Raw genomic sequence first — 19,915 nt, forward strand, 5'->3', positions numbered from 1 at the left:
GCAGAGGGAGGGGAGAGGTATTTTTATTTGGGTCCATTTGCACCCTGTTGGGAGCAGGCTGGCGCCTCCTCCGGCCCGCAGCGGGCGGCCCGGCTCTGCCCCACCCTGGCTCAGTGGCTGATCTCCATCTCATTCTCGTCCTCCTCGGCGCTGAAGCCGGAGAAGCTGATTGGCTGGCAGGTTAGGTTGCGCAGGTTGATGAGGCAGGCCGTCTGGGTGGCGCTGAAGTCGGGAATGGTCACCAGCAGCACCTGCTGCCCATCCGCTCCTGCAAGGCAAACAGAGGGGGGCTGAGCCGCTCCCCCACCTAGAAACCGGCACTGGGGGTCGCCTGGCCTGGGCCCCCGGCTCAACCCCAGCCACGGAGCCGCCACATTTCCCACACGCTGCATCGCTCGTGCACCCGGATCCCACTGCTAGGCCGGGAGCTCTGTCCCTCCCCAACCCCACGGGGGCTGGTGGGGGGTCAGCAGCCGTCCTGCCATCTGGGCCAGAATCTGGGTAGCCACAGGGTCACCTCCAACTGTGGTTCATGCTGCCCGTGACCAGCACAGAGGCCCAGCTCCTGGCTCTACGGGAGTGGGCCGCGTACTCAGCCCAACCGCCTCCTGCATGTGCTGCCCATGTGCCGCCCCGGGGTGCTGCCCCTGCTGAGGGGACAGCTGGCTGGGTCTTCCCAGCATGCACTGGTGCACATCCATCCAGCAGTGACACGTATGGTAACCATCTCAATATGAGAGCGGCAGGACCCCACATTCTCCAAGAACACTGAAGATCCGGCTGCTGGGGCCTCCTTTCCCTCCCGGCACTGTCGTGGTGAGGTACACGGAGCAGCCCCCCCAGGGCACAGTGCCCAGCCAGCAGGCCTCTAGGCCCCTCACCTGTGAGCTCCTTGGATTGGAAGCGTGGCGCATTCCCGCAGAAGTAGACGTGAGGGCAGTCGGTGAAGATGAAGGGGTCGGTCTTGTAGAAAGGGTAGCAGCCTGGAAGACGAAGCAGGCTGTTAAGGAGCGCCCGGCTCCGTGCCCTGAGGGCGTAGCTAGATATCAGCAACAACTCCACCCGCAGGAGCACCCTACCAAACAGCAGGACGGCCGCCTGCCCACCAATGCCAGTGGCCACATTGGCAACTAGTGCCTCTTGCCAACTCCCAGCCCCATCCCTGCTGAGCACTCCCAGCTCTAGGGGCGATGCAGAGAAACAGGGCTGCTGGGCCAGACCCCTCCACACCCTCCAGAGTCGGGGGTTTGTTCTGCTGTCGTTCTCAGAGCCAGCAGGGCTGGGACCTGATGCTCAGAGTCCAGGCCCTCTAGCGCCCTCCCGGGACACCTGCCCCTGCTGCACGGCAGCTCTTGGCCACCTGTTCCCAGCCTGGGGTAGGTGTGAGCCCCGCCTCCAGATCCACTCCCCTCAGCGCCATCTCGCTCACACGCTCAGAGCTCCTCCTGCCTGCCCAGGTGCACTGCGGGGGTCCCTGCCCAGCCCCTTACCAAGGGTGTCTGGGGCCGTGGGGCTGAGGTGCCCGACACGCAGCGTCCACTCCAGGATCTCCAGGTAGTCCTCCATGCTGCTGTATTTGAAGATGTCATTGACGTTCTGGCCAGATGTGCCCAGAAACCTGGAGAGCAACGGGAGTCAGGCTGCTTGCAGGCTGAGTTGTTCCCCAGTGCTGTCCTCACCACCCAGCCCTGAGTGTGCCAGCTCAGGAACCCACACCACTTCCCACCACGCCCCAGGCCTTTTGCTAAGCCACTGCCAGCTCCCGCCCCGTGCTGCCCAGCAGGTGGAGGGGTGGGGCTTTCCCTGGCTTCCCTCTGGTATCAGCATGGACCCAGCAGCAGGGGCACAAAGCGCTGCCCGTTTCTGTTTGCCATGCCGCCCCTGGTGCCAAGGAAAGGGCTTTACCGGACCCCGTCGATGTCGGCCTGGTAGGGGTTGGTGACCAGCTGCAGTGTGGAGTAGGCGCCTGCTAGGGGGAACATACAGTGATGCAGCGGCTGCTGGGGCAGCGTGTAGTTAGTGGGGTCAAACTCGCCGGGCATCACGTCCACTGACACGGAGGCCTACAAGCAAAGAGGGGGCAATCAGAGCCGGGCTCCCGCGCAACCCCCCCTCCAGGAGCAGCGGTCCCCGGCCCCAGCCCCCTCACACTGAGCTGCAGCAGGATCTCGTCCAGCATCTTCACCGCCTCCACGCTGGCAGCCTGGGTCTTCTTGGTCAGGTACTTTGCCTGCAAAAACAAGTCCGGAGAAGCGTCAGAGGAGCAGCCTCCTCAGAGCAGCCTCTGGGGCCAGCATGGTACCTGCTGAGCCACCCACGGGAAGCAGAAGTCCTCCCAGCCATGTCCCAGGTGGGCACGCGCCAGGACAGGCTGGGCAGCCACAAGAGAGTGAGCCCCAACTCACGTGGCAGCTACATGGGTAAGGAAGTGGAGCCAGGTGCCAGCTCCCCCTTGCCCTGGTATGATTCCCATTGCGGGCCCAGAGGGTGGCTGTGGTCTGGTGATGCTCCATCCCCCGGGAGCCCCTGGCTGCCCAAGGGGAGCAGCACTCACCCACCGTACGGCTGCTCAGACCCCTCCCCGCTGCAGGCCATCTGCCAGCACTGGCTCCTCTGCTGGCTAGGGCTGGGCTCTCGAGCGCTGGCCGTTTGACCCCACTGGAGGGTGCCCCTTCCCCCCACATCCTTACAGGGCAGAGGAGACCATGCAGACCCCAGCACAGCTCCCCATGGGTGGCCCCTCCCTTCGCTAGCCCGTTTCTAATCCACCCTCGGGGCTGTTTGCCCGCCCAATAGGTCACCAGTACCACAGGGAGGAGAGGCAGCTGGCAATGACTAGCCCTGCCTGGCGTGTGTAACTTCCTGGCCGCGAGGAGCCGCCTCTCTCCCGGAGTCCCTGGTCAGCCCAGGCAGCTCCCTAGCTAATTCCTCTGCCCCAAGTCAAGGGCATGGCCCTGCCAGCCTCTCCCAGCACCCAGATCCCACGGGGCATCTCCAGCGAGTTTCGCCTGGAACCTGGGCACGTCCAGAGATCCAGCGTTGCGGCCTGTGCCCAGCCCAGTGCCCGCTTCCCCTGCCCATGCAAGTACCACTCTGAGCAGACAGATGCATTCAGTGCTGGGGAAAAGCACCAGACCAAGAAGCCTCCACTGACCCACACAACCAATGCATCCTAGGTAGCGTCCGCCTGCCCCCTGCACGGGGGGGCGGGGGGGGCGCGAGTCTCTGGGGCTGCCAGCTGGTGCCAGCAGGCCACCGGGGCGCCCTCACCTTGTTGATGGTGTCTTTGTTCTGCGTGTTCTGGCTGAGCAGGTTGCCTGCCAGAATGACCCGGGAGATCTGTGCCGCGCAGCTCTGCTCGCCCTCGGCCCCCAACTGCCCCGTCACCACGTCCACCAGCAGCTGCATGCCCAGGAAACTCTCGCCGCTCCCGCCGCCGAGGCCAAGGCCTGACACCAGCAAGACAAACCTGTGGCCCAAAGCAACAGGTGGGAATCCTGCCGTCCAGCACACCCGGGCAGTGGGCGGGTTACCTAGGCCTGTGCGAGGCCTCGCCATGGTAGCCAGGCCATTGTTACCAAGCGGGAGAGCACACAAGGGAGATGAAGCTGCAGAGTTCAAGGCCAATTTCAGGCCAGGCAGACCCAGCAAAGGGCTGAGAGCTGGAAGGCACCAGCAACGCTGCAGGGTTTGAACAATGGCGGTGCCGACCCTTGCAGGGTGTCTGGGACCGTCCCCTGTCATGGGGCAGCAGGTGACGGCAGTGCTGGCATCAGCAGCGGGCACCTGGGGAAGGGGATCGGAGCCCCAGCTCCATCAGTCGTTCGCTGGCACTGAGACCAGGGAGGGGGAGGCGCCACTCAGCACTGGGAGACGAGGCAACAATGGACTTCAGGCCACTTCGCCCCTCCCTGCCTGGGCCTTCCCCTCCCGACACAAGGAACAGGCACGGCAGGCCAGGTGCAGAGGGGGATGTTTTAGAATATCAGGGTTGGAAGGGACCTCAGGAGGTATCTAGTCCAACCCCCTGCTCAAAGCAGGACCAATCTCCAGACAGATTTTTACCCCAGTTCCCTAAATGGCCCCCTCAAGGATTAAACTCACAACCCTGGGTTTAGCAGGCCAACGCTCAAACCACTGAGCTATCCTTCTCCCATGGAAGAGCCTCTGCAAAGCCCTGGGCAATGGACACCCTCAGCTGCTTCACCAGCCCCTGGCTTAGAGGCCTGGTACCTACTGCTACCTCTGCACTACAGGGAAGGGGAGTCAGGCCAGAGACACCCCCTCATGGCTGGCACTGCCCCATGTTCACACTCCTGGCAGGGTGCCTCGGGGGAGGCTGCCTCACCTGTCAGTACTGGGCCCTCTCCGGGGCAGCTGCCGGGGCAGGTCGGCAAAGCAGTGATCTTCCACCACGAACTTGCCGTCCTCCCTCTCCGAGCCGTAGACGGCGAGGATGGTCCCTGAGCGGCAGCACGAGGGAGAAGCAGCGTTAGGCAGGTCCATCCCAGCCTGCCTGCAGAAAGCCAGGGCCACACACAGCATCCACTCCGCCCCACCCATGGCTCTGCTCTCGTCACTCAGGGTGCCAGGAAGGGAGAAGAGCCTGTCCTGGATCCAAGTGAGCCAGCCCGCGCCACTCCTCCCACCCCCTGCCACGGACAGGGAGCTCTGCCGATGTTGCCAGGGCATTCAGTACTTGGCACACACCTGTCTGGTCTATGTCCGTTGGGGAGGAGGGAAGGGCCTACAGCCTGGCACAGGGGGGCCAGGAGCTGCATGGGACCGTGGCAGCTCCGTCGCTCTGTACCTGTCACCAGCTTCTGAATGTCGACAGCTCCCTCCAGCTTGATCCGCTGCAGTTCATCCTCCAGGATCAGCTCGTCCGACTGGTGGATGTATTTGGTGCGGGGAGGCTGCGGCAGCAGGTTGTGCTGTGGAGACAGGCCAGGCCATCGGCACGCTCTAGGAACAGAGCATGAACGGCCCCAAAGGCTCCCCCGCCATCAAGCAGCGCAGACGCATGACCAGGGTCCAGGAGCAAATGGAGAGCCCTGCACATGAAACATGGGCCCCAGCAACTCAAGCGCAGCGACCTGTTTTTTAAAGCCATGCTCTTCTCGGAAGGCAGAGCTTTGGTACCGAGCCACTATCCCTGCTTTGCTGGAGCTGCAGGAACTTTCCAGGGTCTCGGCAAAACAGTCTTTGTTACCCAGGTGCAAATGATCATTGACACATGTTTTCTCCTCACAGTTCCTTCTGGTGCAGAGGACATGCAAACAATAACTTGGAGACCTACCCAAGGAGGATGTTACTCATCCCGGTGGTACCTTCTGCCAGAAAGCCTTCCGCTGGACAGCCTTAGAATGTGTCTTTGCAATCATTACACAGGGGAGACCACTGCTCTGTTTGCCTAGAGTTGGCAGAAAGGCTGCAAGCTTTATTCCTTAGCAAAGGCTTTCCTCTTCCCAGTGGCTGAGCCCTGGCCAAGTCATTTGAACAGGACAGTGAGGGATTCGGAGCTGCCTGGGGCTGTCTGTGCATATGGCTACGATTTTGGCACAAAGGTCATGGTGTCCACAGTAATGGTGAACGTGAATCAATTCCGGGACAAGTCCACCCCACGCTTGCCTTGCAGCAACAGCTCCCATCTTTTGGGGCTGTGACTGGTTCCCTGCTCTGGGCGCTGCGATCTGGGGCACGGAGTGTTGGTGCCACGCAGGTCTAGTGCGTCCACCTGCCCCCGCCCCCCCACAGAACCCCAGTCAACTTTGGCCCGTCTGGCTCTCGATCTCCATCTATGGAAGGACGGACATGCCAAGCCTGAGTAGCGCTGGAAGCACATGGGCCAGGTCGCAAAGCCCAGAGCTGGGCCAGCCCAGTGGGACAGGAGCTGGGTGAGTGCAGGGTAGGCTCGCTTTCCACCCACCCTCCTCCTTTCCGGGACTTACTGTTTTTTCTGGCACCAATGCTGTGAAATTTACTAAAAATTTCTGTGCCAAAATCATGGCCCTATTTACGAAAACTATCTGCTCGTTATCTTGGTCTGATTGTTGCCAAGGGGACGGACTGTAGGAATACATGGGGTTAAATTTGCCAAAGAGGCTGTTTGCAGACAGGCGGCTGACGGACAGCCAGGACGAGTAACTTTCGGTGTTTCTACCTCCAGTCCCCTGCTAAGCGAGTCAGAGTAATTTGTCAAGGAAGGAATGGGTTAGGAGTGGAGTCCAAGCTTGTCAACACAAGGGAACGAAGATCACTCCCAACCAGAATTAGAAGGGCACGCTCCCAGAAGCTGACAGAGAGTTATGGGCTACAGGCTGACAGCCAGGGGGCAGAAGTCTGGAGTCAGACAGGCCTGTCTAGGACTTGATGCGAGATAAATGGATAAACAGATCCTTTGTCATTTTAATACCCATTTCTCTGCACTGCTTTGGGGCTACAGTTAAACAAAACACTCTTCGTTTAGGGAGGCTGCTTAGGGTCACTGAATGCCACTGCTCACAAGCCCCCCAAATGGACAAACCGCAGGTGCCAAACCCAGTCGGACTTGCTGGGTCATAGGTTGGTTCCCAGGGCGCTGTAGCCAAGCGTGGGAGAAAGGCAGGATTCCACTGCAGGAGAAGTAAAGGCCCAAGGAGCAGCGCTCAGAAACACCACTAAGGGGGCAGAGATGCAGCAAACCCAGTAGTCACAGCAACGCTAGGAAGCATTTGCAAAGGGATGGTGTCGTTTCAAAAAACAGAGGTGGAAGCAGTTCCAGGAGCTATCCCTGCCCACATCCCTCCAGCAGGGTTTGTGCTTGGACAGTCCCAGCTCCCTGTTTTAACGAGTCTCTCTCCCCCTCAAGCCAAATGTACAGCTGGGGAAACTGACTCTCCGGGCCAGGACGCAGCACAAAGTACCATCACACTCCCCAGACTCAGAGCACAGAGAGCAATTCAGCCAGTGTGATGGAGGCTGCTGGGGTGACAAAGCAGGGACTAAGCATTCAGGGGATTTTTAAATGTGAAAATAGACACATTCCTGTCAAGGACAACTCGGAGTTCATTGTGGTCTGCCCCGGTGTGGGCCCCTGCACTGAGAGCAGGCAGGAGATGAAAGGGGTCACCCAGCCTGACTGCTCATGATCCGAGACACCATTTGCTTGCGAGGCTCTGAGCCCCTCCCACTGTCAGTACCTCCTCGCTGATCTCCCGGAGGATGGAGGGCTGCAGCTGCATGGACTTGAAGAGGGTTCCCACTATGCAGCACTTCTCTGCGGTCTGCAGCTCACACAGCTTCTTCACGGTTATGTCGCTGCCTGCAGAGAGAAGCACAACTCAGCCTCTCCGGACATTCGACTGCCTGAGGGACAGGCTGCGCTCACAGCCACCCCGGAGGGGGGTCACACAACATGGCTAAGGGACATCTAAAGGGACGGGCATAAACTAAGGGAGAAAAATGGGGGTAGGCATGTGAAAGGGCGTGGGACTGGGCGAAAGAGGGTAGGATTGGTAACTGGTGAGTGCCAGGCTTCTAAGGGCAAGCTATGTTCTATGGGGCTAGTCCCCCAGGGAAGCTGTCACAGAGGCCTAGACCAGCCAAGCACCTGAATGCACTGTAGACAGCAAACCTGCGTGGGGCAGTGGATCTGAGGGAGCAAGAGCTGTCTCTTCTGTGTCTGGGAAAGGAACCCCTCAGCCCCCCGAACAGCTAACCCTAACTCGAGATCCCCGAAGAGGCCCAGGAATAACGGCTCTCCCAGTGCCCAGAGTCGCCATCTTGCCTTCGACTCATCCCAGTTCTCTGCGCCGTCACCAAGAGTATCAACACGCCATCCGGGGAGACAGAGCTCAAGCCCATGGGTCCCTGCGGCCCCACACCGGGATGTCAGTGCAGCAGGCAGGACACCCAGCCCGTGACACAGAACCCACATCTCTATTTCAGAGAAACCAGCAAGGGTAAGGTCGTGTCTCAGCTAAGCCATCCACAGGGCCCTCGGGAGCTGGGATGTCCCAGGAGGTCCTTTTTATCTGCGGCCGTTACCCTGTGATCACCTCCAGCCTGAGTTCCTTGGGGCAAGGGGCAGAAGGAGCCTGTTCTCCTAATGCACAACAGGAAACAGAGCTCCCATGTGATCCCAACCCTGGGTGCAATCGCTACACTGCTGTGTGTTTTCAGGGGAGGGCGATTACTCACTGGAATGCCTCCCCTAGGGCTGTGGGAATACTCGGTCATTGGAGTCATTAAATCCTTCCAGTAATACTCTCTAGCTACACCACCTGTTCCTGGGCTGGGTGCTGGAATCCCCAGGGGATATACTCCTGCCTGGGGGAGAGGCCAGACTACATGATCACAGTGGATCCTCCTGGCCTTTAAAATACGAATTCTCTGGCTCTGCGCTGAAACAAAAGGGGATGGCGCCCTCTAGTGCAGCCAAGGAAACGGCACCGATACCAGAGCAGCGGGCGTTGAATTCTCCAGCCCATACTTGTGGGAAGGCAGAGCCTGGTGCTGGCAGCTGGATTTGGCCAGCAGTGGAACCTGCCAGTTATCAAAGCTGAGCGGTCGGGATTGGTGACCATCCGACGAGAGGGGCTGCTGGGCAGACAGAAGGAAGTATTGCTTCAAACAACACACAGGCAACCTGTGGAGCTTGTGGCCGGGGGATGTTGTGAAGGTCAAAAGTATAACAGGTTTCAGAGTAACAGCCGTGTTAGTCTGTATCCGCAAAAAGAAGAACAGGAGTACTTGTGGCACCTTAGAGACTAACAAATTTATTAGAGCATAAGCTTTCGTGGACTACAGCCCACAACAGGGTTCAGAAAAGAAGTAGACAAGTTCATGGAGGACAAGTCCATCGAAGGCTATTAACCACGATGGTCAGGGATGCAATCCCATGCTCTGGGTATCCCTAAGCCTCTGACTGCCAAAAGCTGGGATTGGACGACAGGGTTTAGATCACTCGATAAATTGCCCTGTTCTGTTCATTCCCTCTGAAGCACCTGGCACTTGCCGCTGTCAGAAGACAGGACACTGGGCTAGATGGACCACTGGTCTGACCCAGTACAGGTATTCTTAGGACTTCAGTCTGGGGATTCAACACAAGACCCTGGAAATTCTGGTCCCCTTCCACTTGCCAGCCAAGACCTGAGTTCAGGATTCGCCACTTCCCTCACAACACTCAATGATATCACTAACCACAGCCGCCCAGGGCTGTCGGTACCGGCGATGCCACTGACATCTGGATTGTGCTCTCAGCAGGTGAGTAAAGGAGAAACCGATTCCCCTAATGTTTCCTCCTAACCGATTCCCCTAACATTTACACATTGAGAGCTGAGCCCATCCCAGGGGCTCACAGATCAGACTGCCTGCTCTCTTTCCACTCTGCTCACCGACATACCAGGCTGTTTGACCAGCACAGGTGACAATGGGAAAGTCAGAAATCATAGCTAGAGGGCCACTGGGATCACTAGCCCCCCAAATGATCTTTGTTTTCTTATTTCAGTGCAAGTAACCAGAACTCTGCTTCACCCCATATATTGACACCCCAGCCGGCATGCCACAGCCGGCCTGGAAACCCAGCACCCCCCTGCCCACCGGGGAAAGGGAGAACTGTCATCAATCAGGACACACTCATAGGTTTCAAGGCCAGAAGAGGCCGTTACAATCATCTAGACTGGCCTCCTGCATCGCCCAGGCCAGAGAACCTCACCCGGCGATTCCTGCATCCAGCCCAGAACTCTGCTCAGGGCTCAGCATGTCAGCTCTAGAGCTCTTCAGCAATGTTAGCTGAGTACGTACACATACCCAGCATTCAAGCCAGAGATTTACAAGACCACTCCAGGAAGCAGGACAAGGACGGTCAGTCCTTCCCGTGGGGCCTTGCACTCCCTGGGCTGCCGAGCTCTGATCAGCCACAACAGTTCTGGCTGTTCCCCGAGAGCAGGGCTCAGCACTGTGGCTGCACTTAAATTCCATTAGTTCCTGCGCAGCCTAAACAGGATAGTTAAAAAAAAAAAAAAAAAAAAAAAAAATTCCTCAGGCTCCAAGACAAATGTTGAAATAGAAATTCCACAAGAGGCTCAGCTAATCTAGACTCCGAGGCTGATTCTGGGTCATTTCCCTTGGCATCGGAACTCTGTTCTTCCCCGAGGAAGTCAGGGAGGGGCTCAAGGACATCTATAGGGGAACACACTGCAAGAGTCTCAGACACAAGGCACTATAGAAAGGTTAAATGTTAGTCTAGCTGCACCCAGACTCTCAGGCTAGGAGCTGTTAGGGTTTCATGAGACGATTAAGGCTGAGGCTGGCTAACATGGAGATGAAAGATGGGCTTGTTTACACAAAAGAGCTATTCCAGAATAACTCCTCATGTGGGGGGGGGGGACACACAATCCAGAACACAAGTGCCTTTTCCCCCATTTAACTTCACCCCCTTCCAAAAGAGAATCCATTCTGGAAGCTAAACTGAAGGAAGGCACTCGCATTCTGGAATAAGTGGGCCCACGTGGGGAGTCATTCCAGAATAATTATTCTGGATTAGCTATTTCAGTACATTTCCAAGTGTAGATAAGCCCGGGGAGAGAAACCCCTAAACCTACTTTTATACTGGATTGTCTCCCTGTTTTCTTGTACTCCCCAGTCTGACTGTATCACCTGCTGTGTCTGGTCTTAGACTGCAGCTGTTTACGGCAAGAGCTGGTCTTTTTAGTCTATGTTTATTCAGGGCCAAGCACATGGTCTAAGACTGGCCTAGGTGCTACCAGTTATTAATCCTGGCTGGCTGCTGCTGCCTCCCACAGGGATTCCCCCACTCTTGGCATTAACCCTTTTGTTTTCAAAGGGAACCCACCAAAGGGTGCATGCATGTAGGGAGGAGGAGGTGGTTGTGCCTGATGAGTGAAGAAAGCCCGTGGAGGAGGCTGACTTTGTCCTTTTCCTGCTAGGAAGGTTCTCTCAGCTCATTTCACATTAGAATGAAGGCTGTGCCTGCCACAGGAGGGTACAGACAACTGCAAAATGAGAACGCTTGTGAGCCCGGACAGATCAACCAAGTGGAAGCTGATTAGTTGAGAGGGGAAGTGGTTTTGAGAGACTGCCTGCAGCTTTGCTTTTGTTAGTCTCTCTCAAATCCTGCCAACACACACACATTGCAGCACTTTAACGATCCCGGGATAGCTACACTGGTACAGCCTCCACTAGTGTGGATGCAGTTACATTGGCATAAAGATGCTTATACCAGGACAGTTATTCTTGTATGGGAGGGACTTGGGGCAGCCACAGCCCTAGGGCCAGCAAGAATTCTAACTAACAGGGATAGAAGGACACTGCTCCCCAGTGTTGGTTTGCACTTTGCTGGGACATGCCACTTCTGCTGTTTATGCGAGAGTTTGAATGCACTGCTAGTGCCAGGGGCTGGACAGGCAGCCCAGGAGAGTCAAGCCCTGTCTATCCCCATGCAGGGCAGGTACAGCACAGAGCGCAGAAGGACAGGCTTTCCACCCCACCCTGGCCCTGACCAGCACACCTAGAGGCACCACCACTTCACAGAGGTAACTCAGATTCATAGACTTTAATGTCAGAAGGGACCATCATGATCATCTAGTATGACCAGTTTGTGATCACAGAATATCAGGATTGGAAGGGACCTCAGGAGATCATCTGCTCCAACCCGCTGCTCAAAACAGGGCTAATCCCCAGACAGATTTTTGCCCCAAATCCCTAAATGGCCCACCTGAGGGATTGAACTCACAACCCTGGGTTGTGTCAACGCTCAAACCACTGAGCTATCCATCCCCCCACCCCTATTAAATGCATGTGATGAGAATGGGATTCAAACCCACGTGTACAGAGCACAATGGATTAGCAGTCTATCACCTCCACCACTCAGCCACCTCATCTGAGCTCACAGAACCTCACCCACCCACTCTTGAAAAAGCCCCCTAACCTCTGGCTGAGTTACTGACGTCCTCAAATCATGATTTCAAGTTACAGAGAATCCACCATTTCCACTAGTTTAAACCTGCAAGTGACCTGTACCCCATGCTGCAGAGGAAGGCAACCCCCGCCACCAACTCTGACAATCTGACCTGGGGGAAAATTCCTTCCCAGCCCCAAATCTGGCGATCAGTTCAACCCTGAGCATGTGGGCAGGACCCACCAGCCAGACACCTGGGAAAGAATTCTCTGTAGTATCTCAGAGCCCTCCCCATCTAGTGTCCCATCTCCGGCCACTGGGGATAACAGGAGATTTCATCCTCCACCCTCAACCTGGCTGCCAACCAGGGGCCTCCATGAATGACCACTGTGGGGGGCTCTGATGGAGACACTTGCCCACTAGTGAGCATCCTGAGATAATCAACTCACTTAACCCAGGCCAATGAAAAGCTACCTGATCGAAACAGCTCATGCCTGGGCTGGATTCAGACAATCAGCAGCCTAGCAATAAAACACTCCACTCTATCATCATACCCCAGAGCCAGCAATTTCAACCCCGTTACAGGATACACTAAAGCACTTTGTATCAATTCCCCGGCTATTCCTTTGTCTTCTGAACGTGACCTTTAACATCTAGCAAACATCATCTCCCCCTGTCTACCAGTATCACAAGCCAGATGCCTTGAGTTATTTAAGAATTTAGATGACCACGTAGCAAATACTACAGCATCACCAATTCCAAGAGAGCAAAAATCATGAACGAGCCCTCCCACCTCAAAATCATGAGACTTTTTAAAAAACAATTAATCTGGGCTGTTTCCTCGACCCTTTGTTTGGAGCTTTTAGCAGTCACATTTCAAGCTTTTCTCTGCAACCATTTTTTTTTTTTTAATGAAAGCTGGGATTCTCCCATAATCACCTGCCTCCAGGAGCTGAGGCTTCAAGGAAAACACTAAATACCGCAAGGCACACAATAACATTGAGAGAGCGGGCAACAGTGCAAGACCCTCAAAGGTGGGCACAGCTCTGGGAGGGGGCTTGTATAGCAGCACAGTGCCCAGTAAAAAAGGTTTAAAACCCCCTACAGAAGGAATTCAAAAGCAAACCAAGAAGCTGACCTGGCCAGATGGCATGAAATTCTATAACAACCATTTATCATGTTCTCCTAGTTATGGGGGAGTCACACATTGGCCAGTATCTTCCAAAAAGGAGCCAGTTATTTATCTTTAGCCAAAAACAACAAGGAGTCTGGTGGCACCTTAAAGACTAACAGATTTATTTGGGCATAAGCTTTCGTGAGTAAAAACCTCACTTCTTCGGATGCATCCGAAGAAGTGAGGTTTTTACTCATCCGAAGAAGTGAGGTTTTTACTCACGAAAGCTTATGCCCAAATAAATCTGTTAGTCTTTAAGGTGCCACCAGACTCCTTGTTGTTTTTGTAGATACAGACTAACACGGCTACCCCCTGATACTATCTTTAGCCAGTGAGTTCTAGCATCTGCAGGCACTTGCATCATACAGCGCAATAAGGAGGGTGCCTGCCAGCTATGCTATTGCACATCATTTTAGGGCTGAACTACGACACTCTACAGCAGTTACATGTTTGAAAGGAAACTAATTCAGGTACAGTAATTCCATCAGTAAACAGCAATGCAGCCCACAGGAGCAAGGAAATGACCACTTAAACCTGCAGTCACCAACCCCACGGGATCTCTTGCTCACACACCCCACACTCTGCTGGAGACATACTCCATAACAATCTTTCCTGGCTACCGAGTGCCCATCTCAGACTCTTAATGCTACCTGAATGTAACTTTTGTTTCAGGAACAAACGCCTCCTTTTCAGTGAGCCCAGCGAAAGCTTTTCCAGTCCAGAGTCACTGCTTGGCAATGGTAGATGTTTTCCCACTGAGCTGATGTGCTAGACACCCTAAGTCTTTGGAGTGAGTCCCTAACCTGACAGGAGCAGGGCTGGAATTCAGGGCAGACAAAGCGTTTTCTAGGACATGCCAAAACTTCCTCATGGTTCAGTTGCTTGGAATTTTGTTTTGCTTAGAAACAGCTCTCTCTATCCTTCAAAAAAACAGAGCGACAGCACACAGCTTCCCAGCAAACAACAGTTTCCCCCACCACCTGGCAAGTGAAGTATGACATTGGGATTCACCCTCAGTTGGTTTCAGCTCTTGTCCAAAGGCAGGTTTCAGGACAGGCAGTGAGGGGCATGGATCGACATTCACATCACACTCCCCAGCAGTACCCGGCCCAAGCCGGGGAAGCTAATGATTCAACCAGCAGACCAAATTCAGTGATGAATCCTGGCCACATGCCACCTGAGGCATGTTGCACATACACTAAGGACAGACAGCTAGACACCATTCTGGGAATTTTCTCCTCACCTAGGATGTTACCATCACCTCGTTAACCAGACAAAAGTATTTTGTGGAAACGAACTTACCCCATTTCTGTCGGGCTCTCTCCAGCAACAGGGGTCTCATCTGAATAAGGCGAATAGCGTAGATGTGGGCATACTGGCGATTAAAGCTGCGCTCCCCGAGCCTGAAGTGCTGGGAGCAGTTAGTATATGTGGAGACGGGCACTCTGGCAAACGTGGAGGCCTCTGCTGAGGGTGGTGCCAGCAGGCCCTGGGCGGTGCGAGCTGCCTGCTCCGAGAACATGGCGGGCAATCAAGGGGCTCCTGGCGGGGCCAACAACTCTCCACCTAGGAAGATGACAAGCTCCTATTATGAACAGCTTCACTCACTCCCTGCCCCTGAACCCCCAAACCCACTCCCCAGCTCCTAGGATGATACATACCCCGCCCCTCCCATCCCCTGCTTCCCAGCCGCTGGAATGACATGCATGCCCCCTGACATCCGCCATTCTTCAAACCTGGAGTGACATGTCCACCTCCCCCCCATTCCACCATCCCCACTTTCTGGGGTGACACATACTCATCGCAAATTCACCATCCCCTGCTCCCCAACCCTTGGGGTTACACATACCCCGCCCCAAACTCCATCCCCCGCAACCCACCACCCAGGGTGACATGTGCCCACCCAAACTCCAGTCCCTCACATGCTGCCCCCCAAACTCCAGCCCCCCCCAACCCAGCCCCTGGGGTGACACGTGCCCCCCCAATATATGGGGAGCAGACGCAGGTTTCTAGGGCGCTGACGAACCTGCCAGGACCTGGGGCAGCCCCCGCTCTGCCGGGCCCCTCACTCCCGGGCTGCCAGCGCCAGGGGATGACGGGGTCAGGGCTAAGGAGGTCAGAGGTCACGTTCAGCTCCCGGCAAGCGGCAGTGCCTCCCGGGATGGAAAAGGCGCCAACGCCGTAACCCGGAAGCAGAAGGGTCTGGCGGAACTGACGTAGCGAGGGAGCTTGGCGTCTCCTGGGAAACCGGCCGCGCCGCTAGGGGCGGGGCTCCCGTGGGGGCGGGGCTCCGAGATGAGTTTGGCCCCCGCTCCCTGGGCAGGCGGGGCCCTGGGGGACCCCGGGCCCCGCCCTAAACAGGTCCCCGCCGGATAAGCCCCATGGCCCCGCCCCCTGCCCTGGAACCCCCCGCCCAGACATGCCCCCCCCTCAGTGCCCCCTCCCAGGTGTTGTGTCCCCAGCTTGGCTTCTAGGGTGCCCCCTCCCCTCCCCGCACAGGCCAGGCCAGGCCCCCCCTGGGCCAAGTGCACCGGCTGCCCGTGGGGGAGGGGGGGCGCATCAGGGATCCCACCAAGCGCCCTGGCTGGGGGGGTGGACGTACCCCGAGCTCCATGGGGGGGTTACTGTCCCCCCCCCCCCATGGCTCTGCCAAGTCCCCAGTGTAGACAAAGCCTGATCTGTTCATTGTTCTCATGGCTCCTCTCTGACCCCTCCCAAATTTACCAACATCCTTCTTGTATTCAGGCCGCACCAGCCTACAGCGTCTGCTGCTCTGGGCAGCTCAGGGTCTCTCTGGGGGAAATGCACAGGCCAGAACATCCTAGCAGTGGTGCTGTGCTGCCCGGAGGTCTTGGACCCTCTGCTAGAGCTGGGGGCGGGGAGGCTACTCGCCCTGTGGCCTTCGAATCAGTGGGGTGTGTCCCTGCAAACCCCGGATCACTCTTGTCTCTTGCGCTAATGTTGACGTCGCTAGGCCTCACCCTAGGTAACTCGGGAGGGTGGAAGGCCACTGAGTGTCAATGAAGCCTTCCTGCACTAGGCCTAAGTGAACCAAACTCTATCCTTCCATGTTTAAACTCTAATCAACCTCAAAAGCCAGGTGCAATTGGAATATGTAAGCAACCAGTTATCTGTGTGCAACCCCCTGCTCAAGCAGTAATAATGAGGCCTGCATGTTTCTGGCTGAAGGGAAAAAGGACAAGATAACGGTTTAAAGAAGTTACTAACAAGCTAGGCTTATAGCTGCCAAGAATGACTTAACTATTACCAGGGACGGGAGGGGTAGAGGGAGGAATGGGGGGAGAAAGGGAGGGCTAGAGGGGAAAGGGGGGGGGGGGTGAGGCTTAACTGCAAAATGTATAAAAGAAGAAAAACTGTTCCTGTTAATGTGCTTGATTTGAGACTTGCCAGTCTCCTTGCACCGCTTTGGGATCCCAAATAAACTTTGTTTGCTTCTCCACCTGGTGTGTTTATTGACGCGAAGCACACCGGGCAACGAACCCACTGTTGCTGTCCTCGAGCACACCTGTGCTGGCAACAGTTTTGGCGCCCAAAGTGGGGCTCGAGTCTGAAATTTAGCCTTGCCCGGACCCCTCTCAGAGGTCGACAGATTGCAGTGACGACCGACGCCCAGCGCGCACCGGTGACTTTACCGGGGGCCTCGGCGAAGACGTGGTTTGGTCGACCCCAGAGGGCACAACGGTGCAACGCGCTCGAGTAGTGGAGAAGCAGCTGCGGGCAACGGTGGGGAACCGGTCCCATGGATAGGGCGACGGTGCAGAACCGGACCCTTGGATAAGGTAGGAACAGTCCAGTGGGGACTTTATCTGTCTTGACCTGGGGACGCCCAGTGTCTACCTGTTATGACCTGGGGACGCCCAGTGTCTCCCTATGGGGCAGGGACAGAGTATGGCAGGCAGGGCAAGGTGTACACCCTTGGAATGCATTCTGGTGAATTGGAAAGTGTTTGGCGCAAATCCAATAACTAAAAGTAAACTGAAAAGGTTCTGTACAGTAGACTGGCCTCAATATCAGCTAGAGGACCAGGAAAGGTGGCCACCGGAAGGATCACTTAATTATAACACGATCCTTCAATTACTTCTGTTTTGTCAGCAAACGGGTAAATGGAATGAACATATGTATGTACAGTTGTTTATGTTGCTAAGAGATAGGTTAGATATTTTGCAAAAGTGTAATTTGACTCCGACCGGTTCGGTAGTAGCAACTGTTAGTCCCCAGAACCCCCCCACAGCTGTAATAGCCAAAGGGGACACCGGACCTGTCATCACACCCCCACCATATAAAGACAAGGTGTCTCAGGTCCCAGAGATTGCCCCCTCGGTGGAATTTTATCCGTTGATCACTGAGACCATGGTGTCCAGACATGGCTCAGATAGGAATCAGGCCACTACTATGCAGGTTTACACCCATGTGCCTTTTAACCCGGTGGACCTAGCAGCTTTTAAGGCACAGGCAGGGGAATTCTCTACGAACCCAAGCAAGTTTATCTTGGTCTTTGAAGGGTGCCTGGCTAGCTGTAAGCCTGACTGGGATGATTGTAATGTCCTTATGCGGACCCTGCTGTCTGAGGTGGAGCGTAATCAGGTTGTGTCTAAAGAAAAGGAAAAGAGGCAAGCAAAAATGATGGTCGCAGCAGTACAGGCCGGTGGCAGGGGAAAATTCCAGGAAGGTGGAAGGGGCCGGGGAATAAGAGGACATGGGCGCCCTGGCTCACAGGAAAGGTGTCTGGGTCGCAACCAGTGTGCCATATGCCGGAAGGAGGGACATTGGAAAAATGAGTGCCCCGAAAGGGAAGCTACCCCTATAATGACAGCGAAGGATCAAGAATAGGGGTGTCAGGGAAGATGGACTATCCTGCCCCTGGAACCCCAAATAAAAATGCGGGTGGGAGATTCGGACATAGACTTTTTAATAGACTCTGGAGCTGCACGAACCGCCGTAAACCAACCCCTGCAGCTGCCTATGTCAGAGTCCCTCACTGTGGTGGGTGCCACAGGGAAAGGAACCAAGTGCCCAGTATATGCCCCAGCAGAATGTGCTTTGGGAAACAGAACTCTATCTCACAAACTGGTTTACCTCCCTGATTGTCCAACACTTCTACTAGGACGGGACCTGCTTTGTCGCTTAGGAGCCACCCTGCATTTCACCCAAGATGAAATAACCCTCACCTTACCCCCAGAGAATGCCTGGATAATAACCCTTGCAATTGAGTCCTCGGACATGCAAGCCCCAGAGTGGAGCAAGTGGGAAGACAAAAGGAGGGTTAAAAAGCAGCTTTGCTAGACAGTGTGGGCCCAGGGATTTAAAAATTCCCCCACTCTGTTTGGCCAGGCCCTGGCCAGAGACTTGGAGGAGTGGGACAATGAGGACAGGGTCCTCCTCCTGCAATATGTGGATGACTTGTTAATTGCCGCTGTGGGTCTCACCCCTTGCCTTAAAGCCACTGTGAGCCTCCTGAACTTCGTTGGACTCCTCAAAAGTGGGTGTGCTCATCCTGGTTTGTTGCTCCAAAGCTCTGTATAGAAGTTATTTTACTGGAAGGATGTATAATGGCAATGTGTATGTGTTCATTGTTGAGAAAAGGTGTATAAGTGAAGAGTGGAAGTTTCCTTTGTAAGTTAAAAGAAGCCAAGAAGGAGAGCAGGAAAAAGAACAGAACGAGTTAACTGAGGGAAAAAATATAGCTAGCAAGCTCAGTCCAAAGATAAGATGCTGGCACCATCCAAGGACACTACCCAGAGCTAAGACTTGGCCGACAGCCAAGAAAAGGGGGGGCCTGAATGTGCCCAAGCAACTATGAGATCTGCAAAACATTGCCAGGCATTAATGAAATGTGTTAGGTTTCTTTTCTCACAGATAAAAGAAGTGCTACCCAAAGACCCTAGCAGCCCTGCCATTCATTGAAATAAGGAGACTGAGTCTACGTAAGGTCCATCAATGAAAAACTGCTTTGGCTCCACACTGGAAAGGCCCTTTCCAAGTCCTGTTAACCACCAACACTGCTGTGAAGTACCAAGGACTGCCCATCTGGACCCAGGCTTCTCACTGTAAAAAGACCCCTCCACCTCGGGAGGACTCTCCGACTGATGATAAGCCTATTTAAAGACAGGGTGATGTGCTAGTAACCTCTCCCCTGTATGATGCTGAACCACACTGTTTCGGGAAAAGAGAAGAAGGAACACTTGCTTCACTGAAACCACAAAGTCCAGGAATTCCTGACTACAAAAGACATTAAGAACTGACCCTGGTGAAGAAACAAAGAATTATACGCTGGCAGGGAGGCTCTTACACCCCTGGCCTCCCAGGTACAGGCTGAATGTCTAGTCTGCCAAAAGAACAACCCTCGACCAGGAGTGTCAGTGCCACCAGCCACTCTGGAACCTACCCCAGGCCCAGGACTGGTTTGGCAAATAGACTTTACTGAGTTCCCCCGGACCCAAGGATTCAAATACCTTTTCGTCTTGGTGGATCGATTCAGCGGATGGCCTGATGCCTTACCCCTTGTTTCACTCCGCATTCGCGCTCTCCCAAAGGGCAGGTTAGGGCTCAGTCCCTTCGAGATTATGTTTGGAAGGGCATGGCCTATGAATTCTACACCGGTTCTGGCAGGGAAGTGGGAAATGAGGTGTGGCTTTTTATCTCAGTATATGTGCTCTCCGTCTGCTGTTCTCTGTTCTCTCCACAGGTATACCAGAGATTTGCAGCCTCTCCCGCTGGATGCCCCTGTCCATTCCTTGCAGCCAGGCGATTCCGTTCTCATTCGGACCAGGAAGGACAAGCCTCTCCAAGAGAAGTGGAAGGGACCCCACACCGTCCTG

General features: G+C 55.3%; 1 protein-coding gene across 2 annotated transcripts; it reads right to left on the bottom strand.

Moving 5' to 3' along the window:
* Nucleotides 1–7: 7 nt before the first annotated feature.
* Nucleotides 8–19,703, bottom strand: POLD2 (DNA polymerase delta 2, accessory subunit). 2 transcript variants are annotated; one of them, XM_054017542.1, is made up of 11 exons: nucleotides 19,550–19,703; nucleotides 14,379–14,642; nucleotides 7,182–7,303; nucleotides 4,811–4,934; nucleotides 4,349–4,463; nucleotides 3,271–3,469; nucleotides 2,150–2,230; nucleotides 1,906–2,063; nucleotides 1,491–1,618; nucleotides 882–983; nucleotides 8–268 (listed from the first exon to the last, which is right to left on the bottom strand). In XM_054017542.1, exons 2-11 carry the CDS (start codon nucleotides 14,596–14,598, stop codon nucleotides 111–113), a joined length of 1,407 nt encoding a protein of 468 aa, XP_053873517.1. In that variant the 5' UTR covers nucleotides 14,599–14,642; nucleotides 19,550–19,703; the 3' UTR covers nucleotides 8–110. The 2 variants fall into 2 exon arrangements, with proteins under 2 accessions (XP_053873517.1, XP_053873516.1); XM_054017541.1 differs by lacking the exon at nucleotides 19,550–19,703 and adding an exon at nucleotides 15,103–15,266.
* Nucleotides 19,704–19,915: the final 212 nt, after the last annotated feature.

This window comes from Malaclemys terrapin, chromosome 2 (genome assembly GCF_027887155.1).
Source record: "Malaclemys terrapin pileata isolate rMalTer1 chromosome 2, rMalTer1.hap1, whole genome shotgun sequence".
In the NCBI taxonomy this organism is placed as follows: Eukaryota; Metazoa; Chordata; order Testudines; family Emydidae; genus Malaclemys; species Malaclemys terrapin.

Coding starts and splice junctions, on each gene's coding strand:
- POLD2 (XM_054017542.1), bottom strand. CDS start 14,598: ATGTTCTCGGAGCAGGCAGCTCGCACCGCCCAGGGCCTGCTGGCACCA. Junction 2,231..3,270: donor ACAAAGACACCATCAACAAG/GTGAGGGCGCCC, acceptor TTGTTTTTGCAG/GCAAAGTACCTGACCAAGAA. Junction 2,064..2,149: donor AGATCCTGCTGCAGCTCAGT/GTGAGGGGGCTG, acceptor CTTTGCTTGTAG/GCCTCCGTGTCAGTGGACGT.